General features: G+C 51.8%; 9 protein-coding genes across 9 annotated transcripts; 4 read left to right on the top strand and 5 right to left on the bottom strand.

Annotated features, from left to right (window-relative positions):
* Window positions 1-222: 222 nt before the first annotated feature.
* Window positions 223-1,865, bottom strand: ASPSYDRAFT_88672 (putative cyclin-dependent protein kinase complex component; the record flags this gene model as incomplete). Its single annotated transcript, XM_040852043.1, has 2 exons — window positions 223-498; window positions 558-1,865. The coding sequence occupies 2 exons, from the start codon at window positions 1,863-1,865 to the stop codon at window positions 223-225; spliced, it is 1,584 nt and encodes a 527-aa protein (XP_040703575.1).
* Window positions 1,866-2,530: 665 nt separating this feature from the next.
* Window positions 2,531-3,503, bottom strand: ASPSYDRAFT_898272 (uncharacterized protein). Its single transcript, XM_040852230.1, has 3 exons — window positions 3,197-3,503; window positions 2,646-3,140; window positions 2,531-2,589 (listed from the first exon to the last, which is right to left on the bottom strand). Exons 1-2 carry the CDS (start codon window positions 3,232-3,234, stop codon window positions 2,744-2,746), a joined length of 435 nt encoding a protein of 144 aa, XP_040703576.1. The 5' UTR covers window positions 3,235-3,503; the 3' UTR covers window positions 2,531-2,589; window positions 2,646-2,743.
* On the bottom strand, window positions 3,391-4,330 carry pre3 (proteasome core particle subunit beta 1; the record flags this gene model as incomplete). The annotated part of the gene is made up of 5 exons (XM_040841888.1): window positions 3,391-3,715; window positions 3,778-4,053; window positions 4,116-4,130; window positions 4,191-4,236; window positions 4,294-4,330. The coding sequence occupies 5 exons, from the start codon at window positions 4,328-4,330 to the stop codon at window positions 3,391-3,393; spliced, it is 699 nt and encodes a 232-aa protein (XP_040703577.1).
* Window positions 4,331-4,830: 500 nt separating this feature from the next.
* On the top strand, window positions 4,831-5,965 carry ASPSYDRAFT_30613 (alpha/beta hydrolase; the record flags this gene model as incomplete). The annotated part of the gene is made up of 4 exons (XM_040844795.1): window positions 4,831-5,021; window positions 5,042-5,554; window positions 5,617-5,742; window positions 5,812-5,965. 4 exons carry the CDS (start codon window positions 4,831-4,833, stop codon window positions 5,963-5,965), a joined length of 984 nt encoding a protein of 327 aa, XP_040703578.1.
* Window positions 5,966-6,556: 591 nt separating this feature from the next.
* On the bottom strand, window positions 6,557-7,617 carry ASPSYDRAFT_149357 (ATP11 family protein; the record flags this gene model as incomplete). Its single annotated transcript, XM_040841898.1, has 2 exons — window positions 6,557-7,382; window positions 7,442-7,617. The coding sequence occupies 2 exons, from the start codon at window positions 7,615-7,617 to the stop codon at window positions 6,557-6,559; spliced, it is 1,002 nt and encodes a 333-aa protein (XP_040703579.1).
* Window positions 7,618-8,206: 589 nt separating this feature from the next.
* Window positions 8,207-9,020, top strand: ASPSYDRAFT_57309 (flavin-linked sulfhydryl oxidase ERV2; the record flags this gene model as incomplete). The annotated part of the gene is made up of 4 exons (XM_040849348.1): window positions 8,207-8,409; window positions 8,469-8,597; window positions 8,654-8,944; window positions 9,002-9,020. 4 exons carry the CDS (start codon window positions 8,207-8,209, stop codon window positions 9,018-9,020), a joined length of 642 nt encoding a protein of 213 aa, XP_040703580.1.
* Window positions 9,021-10,690: 1,670 nt separating this feature from the next.
* Window positions 10,691-12,531, top strand: ASPSYDRAFT_148937 (LYAR-type C2HC zinc finger protein; the record flags this gene model as incomplete). Its single annotated transcript, XM_040841854.1, has 3 exons — window positions 10,691-10,711; window positions 10,804-10,926; window positions 11,122-12,531. The coding sequence occupies 3 exons, from the start codon at window positions 10,691-10,693 to the stop codon at window positions 12,529-12,531; spliced, it is 1,554 nt and encodes a 517-aa protein (XP_040703581.1).
* Window positions 12,532-13,258: 727 nt separating this feature from the next.
* ASPSYDRAFT_111940 (putative NF-X1 finger transcription factor) lies at window positions 13,259-16,462 on the top strand (the record flags this gene model as incomplete). Its single annotated transcript, XM_040839937.1, has 1 exon — window positions 13,259-16,462. A coding segment is annotated over one exon (3,204 nt), but the record flags the coding sequence as incomplete, so codon positions are not given.
* A 1,761-nt stretch (window positions 16,463-18,223) lies between these two features.
* ASPSYDRAFT_57312 (GH92 family glycosyl hydrolase) lies at window positions 18,224-20,744 on the bottom strand (the record flags this gene model as incomplete). The annotated part of the gene is made up of 3 exons (XM_040849349.1): window positions 18,224-18,812; window positions 18,873-19,547; window positions 19,627-20,744. The coding sequence occupies 3 exons, from the start codon at window positions 20,742-20,744 to the stop codon at window positions 18,224-18,226; spliced, it is 2,382 nt and encodes a 793-aa protein (XP_040703583.1).
* Window positions 20,745-20,812: the final 68 nt, after the last annotated feature.

Below are 20,812 nucleotides of genomic sequence, written 5' to 3' on the forward strand. Positions count from 1 at the left end.
CAATCAAAAGGAAGAATGTGGGAGGGGGATTCGAGGTGTGGACTGGAAATTCACTCGATCGATGGCCATCGGGGCCGGATATGAGAGTGATATGAAAGCAGTATGAATTGAGCCGAGCCTTGAAATCTATGAGGGAGTTGAAAATAACGCCATGGAGGTGTGCACCACGAGTATGCATAGAGGCCATGGCAGCCAGGCCGGACCATGGACAGGCAAAGCTCTTTAAGGTGGCGTGCTGGTTTGGCGAACCTCCGGTTGCCGCGTGTCGCGGGAGCGCATATACATTCCGTCGGATTGGGATTCCTCCCTTAGCCCTACCTGGGGCTGGGATTGGTGTTGTTGTTGTTGTTGCTGAGTGACGATTTCTCTGGCGTAAAATTCGACCAGCATGGTCCCATAGGCTTCCAATTCCTCAACAGGTATCGAAAGGCGAAAGTCGTTTAGTAGAAGGAATTGGAGCTCGAGGTGGTTTAGCTCGGCTAAAGGGAGGCCTCCGACCTGGTTATAAGAGATCAGTCTAAGACAAAACAAAAAGAACGCTGCACGAAAAGAAATACCTTTGCATATCTGGAGTTTGTATAGAATACGTCAGAGAAGAATTTGCTAGCGCAGGTCACACCTGCAATGACTAGTCGATGAATGTTGAAGCTATCAACGACAAAGAAATGAGAGAGATGGTCCTCTAATTGAGGATTCATGGCTGGTGATATAGGTGATGACGACGACGGATCTTGAGCTGTAATTCCGGCAGAAGGTGGCGGGGTTACCATTGGTGAAGTGTGAGCGCGTTGCGCGACGGATGATTCGGAAGATCTGGGTCTGATTGGGGTGTCCGACTGCACCGCGTCTGTACGAGTGTAACGACGACGCAGGCGCTCTAATTGACCTTTGTTCACCATTTCCGTCATGCGGTCGAAATATACCAGTAAACTGAGGAATACCTCATAGGTAGTGGGGCAATATTTGTGAATTCTGGTTAGATAACTCAGTATACTTATACTCGGGACGTTCTTGCCGTGGAATGCGAGTACGCTGTGCGCTTGCTGAGATAAATTGCTTGACCCATCCACAGGAGGGATTTGTCGGTTGACTTGTTCGTGATGTGAGTCGTTGGTGGTGGTGATCTTGGTCAAAAGTCCAGCAACCATTTCGATGATATCCGTGACCGGCATGGAACTGATCTCGAACTGGCGCTCCTGGGCCCAAGGTCCTTGATTTTTCTGCGACTGGACTAGGAATTCCTCGCTGGCGAAGCTCTGAATGTGGGATAAATCGCGGACCTTGATGCGACTGGGCGAGTTTACTTCTGAGCCTCCCAGCGATCGAAGGGATTCCAATGTTGGTCTCAACTGCGGAGAAGCTGGAGAGGACTGGCTACCTGTACGCCGCCCCCCGGTGGCTGCTACCGTATTACCTGACTGACTGCGATGCTGGGAAGAATATGTCGCAGAGTGACCGCTGCGGTCAGATCGAGGTGGGTGGCCAGACGTGGGCGGAATCATTGATGCAGGCTGTTGTTGTGTATAAGCTGGTGTAGGTGTCTGTCCAGGCGTGACTGTCGAGGATTCCGATGATGATTGTGAGCCAGTATAAGAGGGTCGGCTGATGTAGGCCGGAACATCTTGGGTTGGCAGTCGGGCTGAACTTGTGGTGGATGCCGATGCCGATGGCGGGGCAGTAAAGGTGGGGGTAGTGTTAGACGAGGTTGATATGGAGCTACCGGACTCGAGATTCGATGATGGCCGGGTGGACTGGCGTGAAGATGGTCGATAGACGGATTCCGAGGAAGGGACGGCGCCTCCCAGCATGGTGTAGGAGCTATCACTATGGGTCGATGGCGGATGGTTGAGGACGGCCGATTCCATATCCGGGCGGAAAAGACGGAGGGAAGGAAACTGCGCTGATTCGGAATATTATTGAGTAGAGCGAACAGCGCTCTAGATCCAATGTCAGCGACAGTGCAGCATCGAAGGGCCGGGTGGTGAGGGGGTGTTGGAGGCTGAAGGTAAACCATGTAGGAAGAAGAGAGAGGTGCGGGTGAGGGGAAACGAAGGCGAGGCCACCAGGAGATAAGAGAGATGGCGCGGGGCTCAGTGTACAATCAATCAATTATTACCAACGGAAATCGAAGATTCCCCGGTGAGAAACGATCGCAGAGGGCCAGAGGACTTGGGGGTGCGCACAGCACTCCGACCCGGCCAGGCTTGAATCGGAAGGGATTCACGAGCGAGAGGCAGCAACGGAACAATCCATTGCGATCTGAGGAGCTGAGAAGGGGGCTGGGCAGAAAAGACAAGTATAGGGCCAAAGCCACGGAGAAGAACCAAGGAAACAGGGGGCGTGAGAAGGAGAGGGAGGCTAACTTGCTGGTGGCGGAGGAGATGCCTCGATAGACAGGAAGTGGTGATGCAGTGCAGAAGGCGGGTTGGTTGACCTGAATTGGGTTCCACCGGGACAGTCAGCAGGGCGGACTCAACAACAGTCGACAGACAACCTCGACCACGGCACAACTGCTCGAGATCCTGCAATTATGTCTAGCGATCAGACAGATAATGTCATGTTAATAATGATCGGCTCCGGGTCAATGGCCTGAATATACCTCAGCAGATGCATCATCGCTGCCTCATGAAACGCTGAGCACGTACCCAACAGGCCTTCGATTTGTCGACGCTGAGTCTCCGAGGTCTCTGCTTGCTCTGCTTCCTTTTCCTTGCAACAGCCCCTGGGACGATGCGCCTCCGTATCACTGGTGGTTTTGATTCCACATGATCACTAGTTTCCGAATTCGAAGGACAGGTATGAAATCCAAGATCCAGAACGGGTGCCAGCAGGATTCATGCCGGGCAGACAGGGACTGGAACGGGCGAATGGCGGCTCTCTGGAAGCGCACCTGGGGGTGATGGTCGGATGATTGGTGGTCGGGGAAGATGGTCGTGATGCCGAAACCCACCCTCATTGACTCTTTCGCCCCGCCCCGATGAGCTATATACGGCCCCCGGGATACCTCCGGAACTTGTCCTTGGAACGTTGTTCTGATATCTCTACCTTCCCGGCCGTGTCCCATGGCCACGATCTCCAGCCTCATTATCTGCAGAGAGAGAGAGAAAAGAAAAAGCAAAGTGGGAGTCCGCAAAGTCTTACTGGTACTGCGACTCGCGGAGATCCTTGCATGACCTCTTATTTACTAATATGATGCGGATCCGTCGATTTCACGTCCGGCTGAAGGATCGCCATGCATTTCAAGGCCGAACTCTCGATGCATCACGGAACTACGGAGCTTAATATGCTGAAGGGACGAACCTTTTTAAATGCAAGGGGCAAGCAAAGAGAGGAAGAAGGCTTTCAATTGATAGCTAGCATGGAGATGTAATCATTACCAATCGTGGGAAACTAATTGGTGTTACCGGGTGCAGTGTAGCCAGTGTCTGGCAGATACAGGTGTCGCTGCGCTCCTTTGTTTGTCAAGACTACCATCCTGATCACGCCGCCAGAGCTGCCATCCCATTTAATTGCCTCCTGCAGTGCGCTTCGAACGAAATTGATACCCTCTTCCTCCGTCATGTTCTCCTTCCAGTTCGCGTCACAGTAACCGTAGATGTAAGTCGAACCAGACCCGCCAATTGAATATGCTTGCTTGTGTAGTGAACCGCCCAGAGGTATCGAGTACACTTGGCCGCCATGTCGGGGATCGTAGCCCGCAATGATAATTCCGGCACTGCAATTCGCGCGTCAACCAACCATTATTAATATCCAAAAACCGCGTGTAAATCGACCTACCTTAGCATGTCCTTGTTTTCATAACATAGCTCCTGGAATAGCGACGCAGCAACCTGAGTGCTCGGAGGCTCGTTGTTGACGATGGCGTACATGTTAAGATGGTACGAAACAATGTCCGCCACGGCCTGTGTATCAGCAGCAGAGCCGGATCGGCAACACCAGATGGTATCATGGACCTGTGTGAGCTTATCGGTGACTCGATTGGCAATGTAAGCTCCGGTCGTTGTCCGACTGTCCGCGCCCAGTATAACACCGTCCTTGAAGTTTATCGCCATGCTAAAAGTAGACCAGGGGTATTAGTCGACCGAATATGGATATCTGCTGTAAATATCACTCACATTGACGTTCCTAGGCTGGAAGAAGAGATGTTAGATGCTGGTCATCAACGAACGATTGGCGTTCACGGAACTTACTTGACCTCCCCACTCTTCAGGTGATTCATATCAATATGAATGCCATCTAGAATACGTGTTAATCACGGTGTATAATCCAGCGTGGTATTGTATAGCTTCTAACCTTCCCCGAGCATCCCCGTGAGACCGTGACCGACCATCCTGTTGGGTGAAGATGAAAAGGCTTTGCGAGTAGTCTTGTCGGGTATTGGAGAGTTCGAGTTCTGACAAGCGTATCTAATGGGGGCAGGGAAGGGAGAAAGAGACGGAGATGTAGGGTGGAAGGTAGGATTGTGAAGTTGTAGGTTGATGAGAGCAGCTTCAGAGCTCAAGGCAGGCAAGCCTTACGTGGGCAAGCAAGCTGGAGCTGATTCCGCCAGGCGGTGAGCTCCGCAGCCACGCCCATTGGCCACACTTCCCGCCGTCTCCGCCCCGCAGCGTGAAAGCCTCCTGAGAGTTTACACCAGTCCATGCGACCGACCCATCAGGCATTCACCATTCCATCTTGCATTTTCTGCACTTGCGGTCTTTACATTCTGCATTATCTTGTTGCGGGACGTGGAATTGTGTGTTTGTCATTCAGCCTTAGCCTGCTTCACTCCTGCATCTCTTGTCATCTTGCATTGCTCTATTACTTCTCCCTGCGACACTCGTGGTCAACATGTCGGAATCTCCGCCGCCCCCACCATCGTGGAGTATAGGCAGTATGGCCAACAGTGCAGTCCAGTTTCTGCGTCTTCCGATGCTAGCATCGTCCGGCCTAGCTGTTGTTGCTAGCGGTCTCTTGTATTTCAAGCAAAAGTTCGTCCGCCTATATCGCAGTCTTGATACAACCGGACATGGCGCGTGCGGGTAACTGACAACATATGTAGTGAGCTTATTTACCCGCGAAATATCCCTGCCGATGCACGCACTAGTGTTCCTAAACCTCGCCAGTTCGGGTTGGATGACTACGAAGAGCTTCAGCTTCGCACGCCGGATGGCGAATCTTTGCATGCCTACTTCATTCGTGCTCCTCCCAAGCGATTGGACCAGAACCTTACGGTGTTGATGTTTCATGGAAACGCAGGCAACGTGGGTCATCGCATTCCCATCGCGAAGGTCCTGCAGGATTTCTTGGGATGTCATGTTCTAATGCTAGAGTATCGGGGCTACGGTTTATCCACTGGGGTGCCTGATGAGAATGGACTGAAAATCGACGCTCAGACAGCGCTCGATCATCTGCGGCAAAGGGGAGAGACGGCGGACTCGCGGATTATCGTATATGGTCAGAGTCTAGGAGGAGCTGTGGCAATCAACCTTGTCGCTACCAACGAAGACAAGGGTGGCATTGCGGGGTTGATTCTCGAGAACACCTTCCTTAGCATCCGGAAGCTGATCCCAAGGTATGCTCTCAGATCTAAGTATATCCATTTTTCAATATTGGTTCTGTATTAACTGGCACCAGCGTCTTCCCTCCGGCCCGATATCTGGCTCGATTCTGCCACCAGACATGGACGAGCGAGGAGGTTCTGCCAAAGATAACCCAGACCCCTGTGCTTTTTCTGAGCGGATTAAAGGACGAGATTATCCCGTGAGTTTTGATTAACTTCCGCGAAAGTACGTACGGCAAATTCAAACGGGAATGACTAACCCGATGCAGACCATCGAACATGACACAGCTGTTCGCTATCTGCAATTCCAACCGCAAAGTATGGCGAACACTTCCGAACGGCGCACATAACGATAGTGTGGCCGAGCCCGGTTACTTCGAGCATATCCATTCTTTCGTTACGGAAGAAATTCTCAAAAATTAACGAAGTCTTCCTTTACCTTACGACTTACGAATGCACTGCTTGACCGCGTCGGCTTCCAATACCAAGCTGATGCTTGTTCGGAACCATATACGTCCCCAAATAAAGCTTACACGGAAAGCATCAAGTTAATCCGGCCGACACCATTGCACTAGCGGCTTAGCGACTTAATTTCTCGTGCCTCATGATTCCCTCTCCTGTATTTTACCATCGACTATTGCCAGATCCTTCTACGAGCATTTGCCCTATCTGGAAGCAGTGCAAGACTTGCTTTATTTGATTTCGCTGTCCATATTACTCACATTTAAGGGATCTCCCGCATACTTGTCACGATCTCAATTTCTGCCATGCGGATGTGAAACAAGGTGCTGTTGAATGCGAGATATCTTTGAATTGGCGTTTTAGGTTGGAATTTGTCAATATATTCAAGGAGTTCTTTTCTTCGGCTAATATTAGTATCTACCTACCCAGCTCGTTATGTGTGAAGCAAGCCAAGACTTTCTATCTTTATCTAGGTAGGAATTAACGGATGCAAAAGAAAAGAGTAAATGTTATACAATGCTAAAGTACACGCAATGATGATATCTATCTAATTCATAGCTTCTCCGCCTCGGCCATCAGTTCTTCAATCTTGAAGTTCTGCACATCACCCTGGGTAAACATGCGTAGCAGCTCGCCCTTCCGCCCGTTTGCCTGCCCACCGAAATCGTAAAACCGCTGTACACAGCTAACCAACCATGTAGCTTCTGAAGTCGACACTCCAGAGTCAGGCATCACCTGGCCATGCATAAGGACCAGCCCTTTGTCATCCGCGAGATCTAGGTGGTGCGTGATTGTGGTATGCGGCTGGGCAAAAGAACCGTGCAGTTTGTACGAAGCCAGTGGGGTAAAAATCACAGTAGATGTGTGCGAGTTGACCGCCGAGGGTGTCGATGCAGGCGGGTGGAAGGCCCACTGCAAGAAGTGAATGTCCGCGCCGTTCTTCTCATCAGACGCGGTGGCGTCCGCTTCGGGTGCTTGGGGGGTCTCGGTGGTGCGTGGGAGTGGGAGAATGAACTGCGGGTTCTGACGGGCCGCAGAGATAATGCGCTCGTAAGTTTCCAACGGGACAACAGCGCAAATGGAATTTGAGTTTGAGGCGTGCCGGAGGCGCCAGAGAGCTTCAATCTCTTTGGGAGGGAGGTCGCGGACTTTCTCGATGTCGAGGTAGGAACTCAAGGGTTTGATGCCGGTTGTTTTTGACGCCGCTGCCACTTGGGACTGGGCGGTAGTTTGAGCAGACGGTGGAGGAGGAGGGGCTTGAGGAGTTGCGGAGGGCGATGGGGGTTCGGGGGTCAGGATTGTTGATGCTTCGCGGCGCAGCTTATCGATCTTTTCCTGATGGGCTTCCTTTAAGGATTCGACGGACTGAAAGCCCTCTCTGGGGGTGCTGTTTAGCACTGAAGTTGTTTGGGACCACGAGCCGCTGTTTCAACTTACTGTTGCGCCTTCTGGTGGAGCTTCGATCGGTATTTCTCCAGGACCTGGTTGGGGTCGCGATGGGTCGCAAGGAAGCGGACATCATGGACTTGAGCCCATCGGCGCTGTTGAGAGCGGATGAAGGGAGTCCGGGTCCGCGCTAGGGATTGAAATGCCAGGGATCTGATAGAGGCCATATTTGCTGTTGCCCAGGGTGGATTTGTCGAGATGCGAGACGGACTGAGGCTCCGGAGTTTAAGTCGGAACAAATTTGGTGGATCGGCAGAATGCGTTATGTAATCGCCTCCCCGCAAATGCTTGAATCGGACAGGGCATCTCTGCACTGTTATTTCTGGGCACTAGCGCATCGCGTGGTGTCTCGAAACTTGTGTGTGGACGACAAGTTAATATCCAAGTCCATTTCTGTAAAAGAAGGTTCCGCCGAGGGATTGTCTCCCTTGTCATGCGCCCAGCATAAACAGGATAGTGACTAAGCAATGAAACCGTAGTAACTAATCCACGTGGACTCCCCGATCTTCGAACCCTGAAACTCAAAGACGGCGTCAGGCCACCTTCCGGGCTCTGCAAGGAAGATGAACAGTTGTTTCTTCGTCAAAATCACAATCCAGTCCTTCGTTGAGAACCAACAGTTTTGCGACTTCCTTTCATTTTGATGTTTTGATGTTTTGTAGCCCTCCCTACTAGCACCATTGTTTTCGCCCAGTGGTATGCGCGTTCTCTAGCATCATCCAATCTCGACAATCGTGGCCCTTTCCTTTTTCAACCATGGCCAATCGGCAGATCACAAGGCGTATCTTGATAAGCGCTTCTATTCTAGTCTTTTTTCTCTTCGTCCTGTTCATCCAACCCTATGGACCCCCTAGTCCCGCAGTCCGAGCTCCCGGCCATCTCGATAAAACCACACCTGTTCAGGATGATTTAAAGAAGGGGGACATTGTGATGCCGCGTCTAGGCAATGAGACGGCAAAGTATGCAATCTTTGTCATGGCTCGGACCTTGAATATGAGCTAACAGCTTGGGAAACTAGAGCCGAATTAGGTCGCGCAACATGGAAGTACTTTCACACCATGCTCGCTCGCTACCCCGAAGAGCCCACTGAAGAACAACAAGAGACGCTCCACTCATATATCTACCTTTTTGCGCGACTATATCCATGGTATAGTTTGCCACCAGTCGCCCACCCCGCACGCTGAATGCTGACTACTAAACTAGCGGTGAATGCGCGTCGCACTTCCAACAACACCTGAAGAAATACCCCCCGCAGGTCTCTTCCCGTAATGCGGCTGCAGGATGGGGCTGCTTCATCCACAACGAAGTAAATTCGATGCTCAAAAAGCCAGAGTTTGACTGTACCAAGCTCGGCGACTTTTACGACTGTGGCTGCGCCGATGATGAAGACGAAGGCGGGACCAGCAATGACTCTGATAGTGGCCACAAGGCCACCCCTCGCGAAAGCAGCGATGGTGATGATACTATCTCGCCTGTGGAGATATCCAGGGAACCGTCAGTGCACCCCCTTGCCTTGCTCTACTAACTCTAACTAATTGCAATCGAATTTAGTATCACTCGTGGAGGGTAGATATACGTGACACGAATCGGGCCGTGCATGCGCTCTCGCAGATATCTAGTATATTTCCGTCATTAAATCTCTCGCCATAAATATTCAACGCTGGTCGTTGAATGTATAATAATCTCTATTCAATTTGCTCGGCAACTAGTAGCAACTGGGTTTAACAAAGCTTGCGGCGCTCGGTCATTCCCGTGGGGGAGCCGAGAAAGTTCCAACCCAATTCAGCGTGGAAGATGGAAACCAAAAACCTACTGGATCAGCCATGGAAACAAGGAGGATCCCTTTAGCGAAAGCTACACGAATATGCATTCTTGTGCGCATGACTCGGCTCATGAGGGTCTATGGTTTTGTGACAGGCGCAGCTGACCCGAAGCCGGAGGGTGTGTTGACTATTCGAGCTGATGATTTTGCCATTATAGGGGCGGTTGATAGGATGAAATACTGACCAAGACAAACCTACCTTTTAAGCTGTTGTATTTTATGCACGCCTTGTGAAGTCCTACTTAAACACCCGGGACAGCCTCAGAAAGTATGGTTTGAAAAGAAAACCCGACCTCAGTACCAACATAGTCGGATAATGACACTGTTCGCAGTGCGAAACTCGAGAAACATCAGACCAGCGCCAAAGATCTATGCCAATCAACGTACGCAATGATGCTATTATTAGTGTGTAGTAGGCGAAGTTCTTATCTCGCATTTAATGCTCCGCAGTAGATGCTTTGCCGCAAGACATTCATAGAGGCGCAGACTGCCCCTCCGGAAGCGCCGCACTAACAGCAAAAAATGAGGGGCGGACCGTAACAAAGAGCCCGTCATTTGTCCTAGACTGTGCAATGTGCGCCAGTGCGAGTCTTCTGACAGGCTCACGCTTCTTGAACCGATCGTGCGGAGAGGACAACACCCACCCTCCTCGAGATTGGGATCCGTTGATCATCGTCTGCATGCGGAGTGACCCTGGTTCATCCTAAGCAATGCCCCGTTTCAAGTCTTGTGCGCAGGCCAATGGTGGTTGCTGTCGCCGTACTTTTGCAGCTGACAGGGAGTTGACGCAACCGCCTCTCTATGTGAGAAAGTTGTTTGAAAAGTTCAGGGGCCGAAGCGTAAGAGTATCATATGTTTCATGGTTTCTCAGGAGACGGTTGCTGAGAGCTGAAAGGAGACATTCGAAGATCTAAACATTACTCGGAGCAGTGGCGTAACCTGGGAGAGCCAGTTAGCGCCTGGTTTCCAAGGCAGACTTGGTGGATCCTGTTCGTCCACAACAGGAATAGCGTCGTTTACCCACCTTTTTTTCCCTTTGAATTTCCTCTCGGTTTTGTTGAACGCGCCAGAAAAGATTCCAACACGAAGAGCGCAAATCGAGAGGACAAACTTAACAGGGGTTGTCGCCTGTGCTTGATTTTAATCGCTGATACCCCAAGGTTGCTGCGGAGCCTCCTTCAGTTTGCTCTTCGCCCTTCTGCCTCCTGTTGCCTGCTAGGCTGAAATTGTCCCTCTGTCAACAAACGCAATTCCATCGCTTTTTGCGCCTTCCTATCATTTGCGCGAAGGGTTTCAATTCTGATTGCGGGGTCGCGCCTCTATCGAGCCTTCTATCGCCAGTTTCAGAGCGGCTATCTCCTCGTGACAGTGACTCAACTCTACTCAGTGTCTTCTCACATCGTGGGGCTCTTGTCAAGATGGTCTCATTTTCATGTGAGGTAAGTAGAATCGAGTCCGTCGGCACCGGATCACAAGTCGCTGGAGTGAATATTATTGGAACGAAGTGCTAAGCATCTATTCTATTTCCTAGGGGTGCGGTGATGTTCTCACCAAGAAGAAGCTTGACTCCCATCGCAACCAATGCCGCGGGGCAAGCTTTACCTGCATCGATTGCATGGTCCACTTCCAGGGAACACAATATAAATCACATACGGTACGGAAGACTCTCTTCATTTGATGTTGTTGTTGTTGGAGAATACGGTGTTGGGGTATCTCCGTCCGTTGGTTGACCTGATTCGCCCTCCTCGGCATAAAGCGCATGATGTCGCAGGGCCTATCGAGAGGCGGCGATATAAGGGCAGCGAAACGTTTTTCTTGTATGGAATGGAACTAATTTTAGTTTTTTTAGTCATGTATGAGCGAGGCTCAGAAGTACCAAGGAGCACTCTATAAAGAGAAACCGGCCAAGAACCAACGGAAAGGAAACAACAATAACAAACCCGCGAAATCGAACACACCCCACCGTGCCCCGTACGTGGAAGACGCTCCCGATTCGCAAACCAACCTTGTCCCTCCTGCTCCGAGCCCCCCTACTCCAAGCGAAGCCAAGCAAGCGCCGACAAATGACGGCGCCAAGGTCAATGTCTTCGATTTCATGGTCGATGAAAAGACGCCAAATGCGTCTAAGGTCTCTCTTGTCCATCCGAAAGAGCAGATGAAGATGAAGGACCACGCGCCTTCGGTTTTTGAACCTCAAGCGTCTGCGAGCAGCAACGCCGATGGTGACGATGAAAGCAAAAACTACGATATCGCTTACGAGGAACATGGTTTCTCATATGGTTCTGGTCCCATCGAGCCGCCAACCTATCCGAACAATAAGAATGCTGCTATATCGATGGAGTTCATGACCCCGGCGCCGAAGAAAAAGAAGGACCGGCGTGGTGAGAGGAAGCAATCGCCTCCGACTTTAACTGCAACTACTAGTGAGAAGAAGCGGAAGCGCCGTATGGACGACCATGATATCAATGACGCGGATACTCCTATGCTCGAGGCTCCATCTAGCGTGCTGAACCACCCAGGAACGCCGATGCTCAACCATTCTGGTCTGACAGGCGGGCTCGACCGCATGCTTCGGTCACCTTCTTTGGAGGATGAAAACGCTTCGGACAACCCGCGCCGGCGGTACCAGGACCCTTCATCGCCTCTCAAGCGCACCCGTCGTGATGAGAAGGAAGGCCACGATGCGGGTCTAGGTATCTCGATCAAAAACCGAGCTGAGCGCTTGGTCTCTTCTATGTTTGCTGGCTCCAGTGTTTCCGGAAGCAGCGTTGCTGGTAATGAGAACGAGCCTCGCAAGTCCAAGAAGACTCACAAGATTCGCAACGCCCCAAGCGACCATGGCGCTCCATCCGACGCCGGTAAATCCAAGCGCAAGATTAGTGCGCAAGTGGAGGGGGAACGCCCGGTGCGGCGTCTCAAGAAACTCGAGTACTCCGAGCGTTCGTACTCGCCACGAGAAGACGGTCGCGAGATGATCGTTTACCGACAGGAGAACCACCCGGACGAGATCCAGCGAGAGATGGCTGCGCACTTCTTGTCTTTAGTGACCAAAGGACCAGAGAGCTCCCGAGGTTTCTCAATCAACAAGGTTCTCAAGCGATTCCACAAGGACTTTACAGACGAGTTTGATGGTGACCGCGGACGAGATCATGGCCGAAGTCGCGCAGATCGCGAACGAAGGGCAGATGATGAGAAGGATCTATGGCGCACGCTGCGTCTGAAGCAGAATGAGCGAGGGGAAATTGTGTTGTTTCTCTAATTCTTAATTTTTTTCTTCTAATATTCCTTGACCTATAATGTTTGCATGGGCTGGTTATTTCGAAGTCACCATCCTTTTCCTCCAGTTGAGGAACCGCATAGCGATGATAGTTACGATATTTTCTGCTTGGATTTGCCAATGATTATACATATTATTATCTTCTAAATCCTGGTTTCCCTCGTATAACTTGGTATGCGCAGGTCCCACTATGAGTAATAGTGACTCGAACAGTGATTATGAGTCACGACCAAGCAACACCGAGTTGCAGAGCAGGAGGCGACTGGATGGAGATCATCATCAGCCGCTTCATTGCTGGGCCTGTTAAATAACTAGTATTATGTGACACAGTAAAGTAGGACCGTAGCCACAGCGTCAATACAGAAACGGCCAGCCTTTACAATCAAACGGCCGAGCCACAGTTGAACTCTCGCCACACTCTTAATAAGACTCGCAAACTGCCCGCTCTTCACAACTTTCGTCTTCCATCCTTTTCTGTTCGCCCAGGTCATTTCTCCTCGCCTCAGGCGTTTGCATTTCTTTTTCTTTTTCTTCTTCATTTCCCTCTTTCTTTCGTATTATTCCACCAACTGTGCCGTGCATGACTGCAACCGCAAGTTTGCAGCCCCGAACCCCAAATTTCATGACCGCCCAGATTATGTCAAGCTCGACCACGCCCGCTGCGGACGGTAATGCTCCGCGGGCTCCTAGATCATTCAGACGTGGATACCGAGGCCGGAGGGGTAATGCCAATCGACGACCACAGGGACAAGAACAAACACAGTCTTCGGATGCGCAAGGACAACAGCAACCGCAAAGCCAGCCTGTAGAGCAGGCCCCGCAATCGCAACCACCGCCGCCGACGCAATCCGCACCCCAGAACACAACACAGCCACGGTCACGGCGAGGCCCGAGACGAGGTCGCCGAGGGGGTCGAGGTGGGAACACAACGGTGGATGAAGGAAGCCAACGGCAAGATCGGGTGCGGGTTGGCGACCAACAACAGCTAGGAGCTCCTAGGCGGACGTTCCAAGGGCGATTGACGAAGTCGCAACAGAATTCGGAGGATGATACACAAGAAGGTGGGCTGGGGAATACGGAAGACCCAGGGTTGAGGGCCGATGCGCCGGCGTTTGTACCTGGGTCTGCCGCTCCGACCACGAATGGCGAGCCATTGTCTTCGAAGACGACTACCACCACACCGGCACCGGCAACTAAAGGGAAAGAAAAAGCGAAGACTCCTCGTCCCCGTGCGCCGAAAGTTACTACGAAATCAGAGGCCGATGATATTGTTACACGGATTCATGAGGATATTGCGCATAATCTTTACGAATGCCCCATTTGCACGATTGAGATTGGAAGAAAATCGCGCGTGTGGTCTTGCGGGCTCTGCTGGACTGTTTTTCACCTGAGTTGTGTTAAGAAGTGGTCGAAGAACGAGGGCGCCGCGGCTCAGGATGCTGCGCGAAGGCGAGGCGAGGAAGGAGAGTCGAGTGGACCTCGTGCTTGGAGATGTCCCGGTTGCAATCTTGCTCAAGAGGTGTTTCCGACAACCTACGCTTGCTGGTGTGAGAAAGAGGTTGATCCACGTCCACTTCCTGGTCTTCCGCCTCATTCGTGTGGACAGACTTGTTCGCGGAAACGGAAAGGTTGTCCACATCCCTGTGATGCGACGTGCCATGCTGGGCCATGCTCACCATGTACGGCGATGGGCCCGACTCAGGACTGTTTTTGCGGCAGGAACTCCTCTACGAAACGTTGTCAAGATACCGACTACGAACATGGCTGGAGCTGTGGCGAGGTTTGCGGTGATCTTCTACCATGCGGCGAACATACCTGCACTCGTCCCTGCCACGAAGGGCTTTGCGGGGCCTGTGAAGTGAAAATTGACGCGCGATGCTACTGTGGTAAAGTGCAGACTGAGATGCTCTGTAGCTCCAAGGACGAAGAGCTGGAAAGTGAACTGCAGCATGAGGACGGAGAAACTGAAGAGTGGACAGGCAGCTTCAGCTGCGGAGACGTCTGTAGCCGTCCGTATGATTGCGGCGTTCACTTTTGCGAGAAAGGATGTCACGCTCAGGATCCTCAGAAGGCTCATTGCCCCAGGTCTCCAGACGTAGTATCACATTGTCCTTGCGGGAAGACGCCATTAGTTGATATTCCAGGATATACCCCTCGGACATCGTGCGAAGACCCTATATCGAATTGTCTGGAAGCATGTGGTAAGACATTACCGTGTGGACATGGATGCAAAAAGATTTGTCATATTGGCTCCTGTGGTCCCTGCTTGCAGAGGGTCGAGATAGAGTGCCGCTGTGGACGCAACTCGTTCAACACTGTCTGCCACCAAGGTACAATCGAGCCTCCTCAGTGTTTCCGAGTCTGCAATTCGACCCTACACTGTGGGAGACATGCATGTGCCGAACGGTGCTGCCCTGGCGAACAAAAGGCGATTGAGCGCCAGGCGCTGCGACGAAAACTAAAGTCTCGTCTGCGCCCTAGCGACGAGGATGTGGAGGCCGAGCATATTTGTACCCGGGTTTGTGGCCGCAAGCTGAAATGCGGACGGCATACATGCCCAGAAATTTGTCACAAGGGCCCATGCAATACTTGCAGGGAAGCGATCTTCGAGGAGATATCTTGCAACTGCGGTCGGTCGATTTTGTACCCACCTTTGCCTTGTGGAACGCAGCCTCCGCCGTGCTCATTCCCTTGCGAACGCCCTAAGGCTTGCGGCCATCCTCAGACTTCGCATAATTGCCATACGGACGATGAGTCTTGTCCAAAGTGCCCTTTCTTAACAGAGAAGATATGCCTCTGTGGCAAACAGACGCTGAAGAACCAGCCCTGCTGGCTAGCGGATGCACGGTGCGGGCAGATTTGCGGCGAACCGCTCAATTGCGGCTCACACTTTTGTCAGAAGAACTGCCACCGGCCAGGCGAATGCGAGGACGCCTCACAGCCTTGTCAACAGGCGTGTGGGAAGACGAAGACGCTTTGCGGCCATCCATGTACAGATGCGTGCCATGCTCCATACCCCTGTCCCGAGAAGACTCCCTGCGCATCCACGGTCACGGTAACATGTGGCTGTGGACGACTCCGCCAGGACCGTCGATGTAACGCGGCGAAAGCCGTGGCATCAAAGGGACAACTCCAGCAACCGCAGAGGCTACCTGCAGTCACTCCACTATCATGCGACGAAGAGTGTGGACGCCTAGAGCGGAATCGCTCTCTAGCAGCCGCTCTAGGGGTCGACATTAACCCGTCAAACACGCTCGCGCAAAACACCATCTCCTCCACAAACCTCCCGTACTCGTCTGAAACTCTCGACATGTACACCCAGCTCTCACCCACGTCCCCATTATCAACCCTGCAGTCGCACGAAGCAACCCTCCATGCCCTCGCCACTGACATAACAAAACGCTCCGTACGCACCCAGCCCGCGAAATCTTCGCTCCGAGCCTTCGTCCATTCCCTCGCGTCCGACTATGGCTTCTCGAGCGAGAGCTTCGACCCAGAGCCCCACAGACACGTCTTCGTCCTCAAGCCCACGACCTGGACACCCCCAGCCTTCGGCCTAGGCAATGGCATCTCGATTGGCATCGCAGGCATGAGCGTATCCGAATGCGTGAAACTCCGCGAACGCCACAGGGCTAAGGAACGCGAAACCCAGCGCCTCGCGGCCGCAGAAGCAAAAGCTCAGCGAGAAGCAGCTAAGGCGCAAGCCCTTGGGTCTTCAGAATCAGGCGGGTGGGCTCAGGTTGCCGCGTCGAAACGTAGTAATGGAGTCACTGGCAGTGCCAGAAGCACACCTCCTCCTCGCACGGGTAGTGGATTGTCGGGTTCACTGTACTCTGCTCTTACATTGAACGATGACGGGAGCAACTTGAGGAAGGAAAAGCTCGTTTTGAGATCGGGCGTTGGTGCGTCGAAACAGGCGCGTGGTACGCCTCCACCGGCTGAAGTAGCTGATAGTTGGGAAGAGGAGGTGGAAAAAGAGGAAAGGGAAGAGGAACAACGATCGAAAGAGACTGATGATAATGTTGGAGAGACTGAAACGGGGACCCTTGGGATTGAGAACGAGGACCTTGAGAATGTGCCTGCTGCTGCTGCTGCTCCACCCTCTGGAGAGCAAGTGGCGAACGATGCCATGACCAATTCATGATGCTCTGTTCTATCTTATTGCATGACAGTTACTTAAATTTCTTTTTTATTTTCTCTGTCTTCTTTTTATTATTATTTCCGATATCATGTTGGTTCATGCTCGTGTTGTGTTTAGCATAGCGAGTCTGAAGCGTATGTACTTATGACATGTCATGGGCGGCGCAACGGGGTAAAAAAAAAAAGTCGCATATTATAGATAATGCACCACTAATCGGGGTATGTACTGATTAGAATACATGTAGTAATTGTGCTATGCTTCTTGTAGTTGAGAGGGATTAAATCTCTACCCGTCATTAGCCCTAACCGGGGGATATGAATACGATTACCTACTAGCAGTAAAGACAAATCAACCTAAGAAAAACGATCACGATCCTTGACAATTCTACCTCGGTAGGCTCGTTCATATACCGAAAATGTTCCAGTAGGGGCCGCTTCAGATATCTACCGAGTTAAGGCACTCTAACTACTGACCAGCGCATGTCACCGCATCGGAATCACAACCTGCACCAATCCTCTCTTCGTCTTCCAATCACCATTTCACCGCATTGATGTATTTGTTACCCCCTTCAACAAACCGTACCCTCAGGAAGACAGTACTGAATCCTCGGGTCGAAGCCGCAGCACTACCAAGGAGAGGTCCAGTTAGCCTCCTCCACGATCTACATCCACTTTCCAAGATACTTACAACAGGCAGATCTTTAGGGCAGTCAGCCTCGGATTCGCACCTGATACCTGGGTCTTCGGCTGCGGTGGCGGTGGTAAGGGTGAGTGTAGCGAGGAAGGTGAGGATGGAGATTGTAGAAACGAACATCATCTTGGCAGCGTTTATCTTTCTTAAGACAGCTAATTGGAGAAGATTATCGAATGAGTGAAGGAAGTAAGAAAGGAGGATGGGGGTTTGGGCTAATATATACCCGGCCAGCCCTACTTGGAATGAGGGGAGGGTATGTAAGATATCGACCCTTCAGCTTCAGGCGGGCAAGATTGGGCGTGAGCAATAAGCATAAAACACGATTTTATAGCCTTGACTTAGCTTAAGGCGTCTTGTCTCGTTTTGTTTTTTCTTTTTTCTCTTTTTCATGGGAAATACAGGGGAGAAGCAGGCCGGGTCCAATCTGACACGGACGATGAAGGATGAAACGGATCATCCTCAAGGGGCAAATGGACCACGGGTGAATCTCGTATTCCTCGGAGAATCAACTGCGAGGTCTCACTTGCACGGGTCCAGCATTGATCTTGTGGGGGATTTGCACCAGCCACCTGCATTCCACATCCTCGTATACTCTTTCATTTTTGTTGGGATTCGTCGAGAAGGTGCAGTTGATGACGTCTGGGGTTTCTGCAGAGAAACGAACCATCTCATGTCGCTGATTATACACCTAGGATTGTAAAGGTTCAAGCATGGATGGATACGAGGTTGTCTATCCAATTGTAATCCTTGTATCTCAATTCTTGGATGCCAGCAGTCAGCATAACCCTTCTCGCAAGCTCATAGCTGTACTCTGTACTCTGTACATTCAATATCCAATGCTCAAGATTTCCCAACGCCGTTTGATAAACTCGGCGGTCGATCCTTTTCCTCCCGCCCCCAGTCACCCTCTTTGTCCCCAAGAACCAATTCCAATGTCAACCCCTCAGTAAAGAACTCATGCCCAATCCAATTCTTCGTATACGACTTCCCATTCACCTTTGCACTCTGGATGTATATATCCTTGTACTCGGGATCAAAATTCACGCTCCTCACCGTTGCCGTCTTATTCGTCTGCGGACTTGTAATGCTCACCTCTTCAAAGTACGGCGCTGTGATAAGATACACATTCTGCCCAGGGTTTGGGAAGAGACCGAGCATTGAAAAGACTGTGAAGGCGCCCATGGCACCGGAGTCGTCGTTCCCTGGAAGACCCGAGGTAGAAGTATTGAATCGTGAGGGAATGTACCCGTGCACGCGTTGAGAGGAGAGGCCGGGCCGTCCGGCGTAGTGGTATTGGTAGACTGTTAAGAAGACAGGCTCGTTACCAAGATCGGCGAGGCCGGATCCGTGGAAGAAGTCGAGGCGCTTAACGAATTCATCGTCACCACCTAGGGTTTCGATAAGGGAGGCCATGTCGTGGGGGACGTAGCTGGTTGTTGGTTAGTTGGTTTAATTGCATTGATCAATATTGGCAAACGTGGTGACTTACAATTGGTATTCCCAGACGCTGGACTCGAAGGTTTCTGACGGATTATCTGTAAGCGAGCACCAGGAGGCAAGGGCACTGCAGGCGATAGGGTCCTGGTATCCCCATGTACCGTTCAGGAATTTAGGCTGGAAGAAGCCCACGAACCCGCTATCTGTACCGTTTATGCCAGAAGTCTGATCGGGATTGTAAAGATTTTTCCAATTATCTGCTCTCGCGAGGTACGTCGTATATCCGTCTTTCCCTAGTCCCTTCCCAACAGTCGACACGCAGAAATCGTTGTATGAGTACTCCACCGTCCGCGAGATGCTCCGAGAGTTCGTTCCGAAGCCTAGATAATCGAAGTCGAGATAAGGAATATAGTTCAGGCGTTTCCAGCTCTGGAGCCCTCCACGGCCCTCGTACGACCACTCCAACGGTTCGTTCTCGGCATCGTTGACCATGGCCTTGTATGCGAGAGACCAGTCTATCCCAGTGAGGTTCTTGACGTACGCATCCGCAAGGACAACATCAGCATTTGACCCGCCCTGCGTCCAGCCCTTGCACAAGCTCATTCGGCAGTCCGGTAGCCAGCCTTCATGCTTATACGTGTCCAGAAGACTGCGGACCATGCGCGACTGCGCTTCAGGGTCAATAATCGTAAGAAGCGGGTGCTGCACTCTGAAGGAGTCCCATATACTATTCAAGCTGTTAGTAGGTACGCACTAGGTACGCACTATGGCCAGAATCCAATCCCCAGAAAGGGAAGCAAACTCACCAATAAAACGAGTCGAAATATGGCTCCTCACTCTCCCACAGCGGATTCTCGCCCGTCATATCCTGCGGATCAAGCATGTTGCGATAAATCCCGCTCCAGAAACTCCTTTGCAGTTCTTCATCCGCTCCCCCAGGCTTGATCGATACAGGGCTCAGCTTCTGTCTCCACGCCTCCTCAGCCTCGCGCCTCAACCGCTTGAAATCCTCCAGTGGCTTCGGAATCCCTTCCTCTGCATTCCTACAAGCCTGCTCGTTACTTATATAACTCATCCCAACGCGCGCAGTAACTGTCAAATCCCCGCCACCCTTCGGCTGATTGAACCTGATGAATCCGCCACCCTGTACGTAGAACAGATTGAAACCCCTCGTCACGTATAGCTCCTGAACTTCCGTTCCCGCACGGTCATTCACCCAAACCCCGCTATCGCGGGCGTCGGCACCATAAAAGTCCACGCAGGTATACGACCTGTACGACCCAGCACCGAAGGACGGCAGAAACGTCCCATTGGCGAGTATCCTGCCCTTCTCGGTATCAACGGAGACAGAAGCATTCTGCCGACTATCCCAGAGATCCGTTAAATCGAGCAAAATCAACGGACTCCCTTCAGCAGTTGCAGCAGCACCACCAGAAGAGGGAAAAGTAAACTGAAACAACGCCGCACGCTCCGAAACCGTCATCCCTGCCTGAATCCCACCCCTCACCAGCTCAACCCCAAAATACCCCGGGCGAGCCACAACCGAGTCATTGAGGTAAGGGCTGGCCCTCTTGCTCTTGTCGAAGAGACAATTGTTCAGCTCCCCGTCTGCGCATATTTGTGGGAATAGAGGAAAATTGCCTAGTGAGGGGTTCCCGCCTGTACCTGAGTCGTGTAGCGCTGAGAAGCCTGTCACGTTGCTGCCGTCTGTTGCGAAGCCGGCGGTGTTTTGGCCGTCCACGTCGGCGACGGCTTTGGCAAGACCGTAGGGGAGTGAAGCGCCTGTGAAGACGTTTCCGCCATCTGTGGAGCCTATTAGGGGGTTTATGTAGCTGAGAATGTCGGGTTTGGAATTGGAGTTGGCGGATTGGGCTTGAGTGAGCCCTAAGACCGTGGTGAGGATGAGAGGTGCTGAGACATGCATGGTTGGTGGGAGAGTGGCATTGGGGGAGCCACAAAGGAACAACCTTGGAGTCTCGGAAGCACAAGAGT

This window comes from Aspergillus sydowii (genome assembly GCF_001890705.1).
Source record: "Aspergillus sydowii CBS 593.65 unplaced genomic scaffold ASPSYscaffold_4, whole genome shotgun sequence".
Classification (NCBI taxonomy): Eukaryota; Fungi; Ascomycota; class Eurotiomycetes; order Eurotiales; family Aspergillaceae; genus Aspergillus; species Aspergillus sydowii.

Bases quoted from the DNA above. Each gene is read 5' to 3' on its own strand.
- ASPSYDRAFT_898272 (XM_040852230.1), bottom strand. From the start codon at position 3,234: ATGGCGATCCTTCAGCCGGACGTGAAATCGACGGATCC. The intron at 3,141-3,196 runs GCATCATATTAG...TCGCAGTACCAG, and splicing joins GACGTGAAATCGACGGATCC to TAAGACTTTGCGGACTCCCA.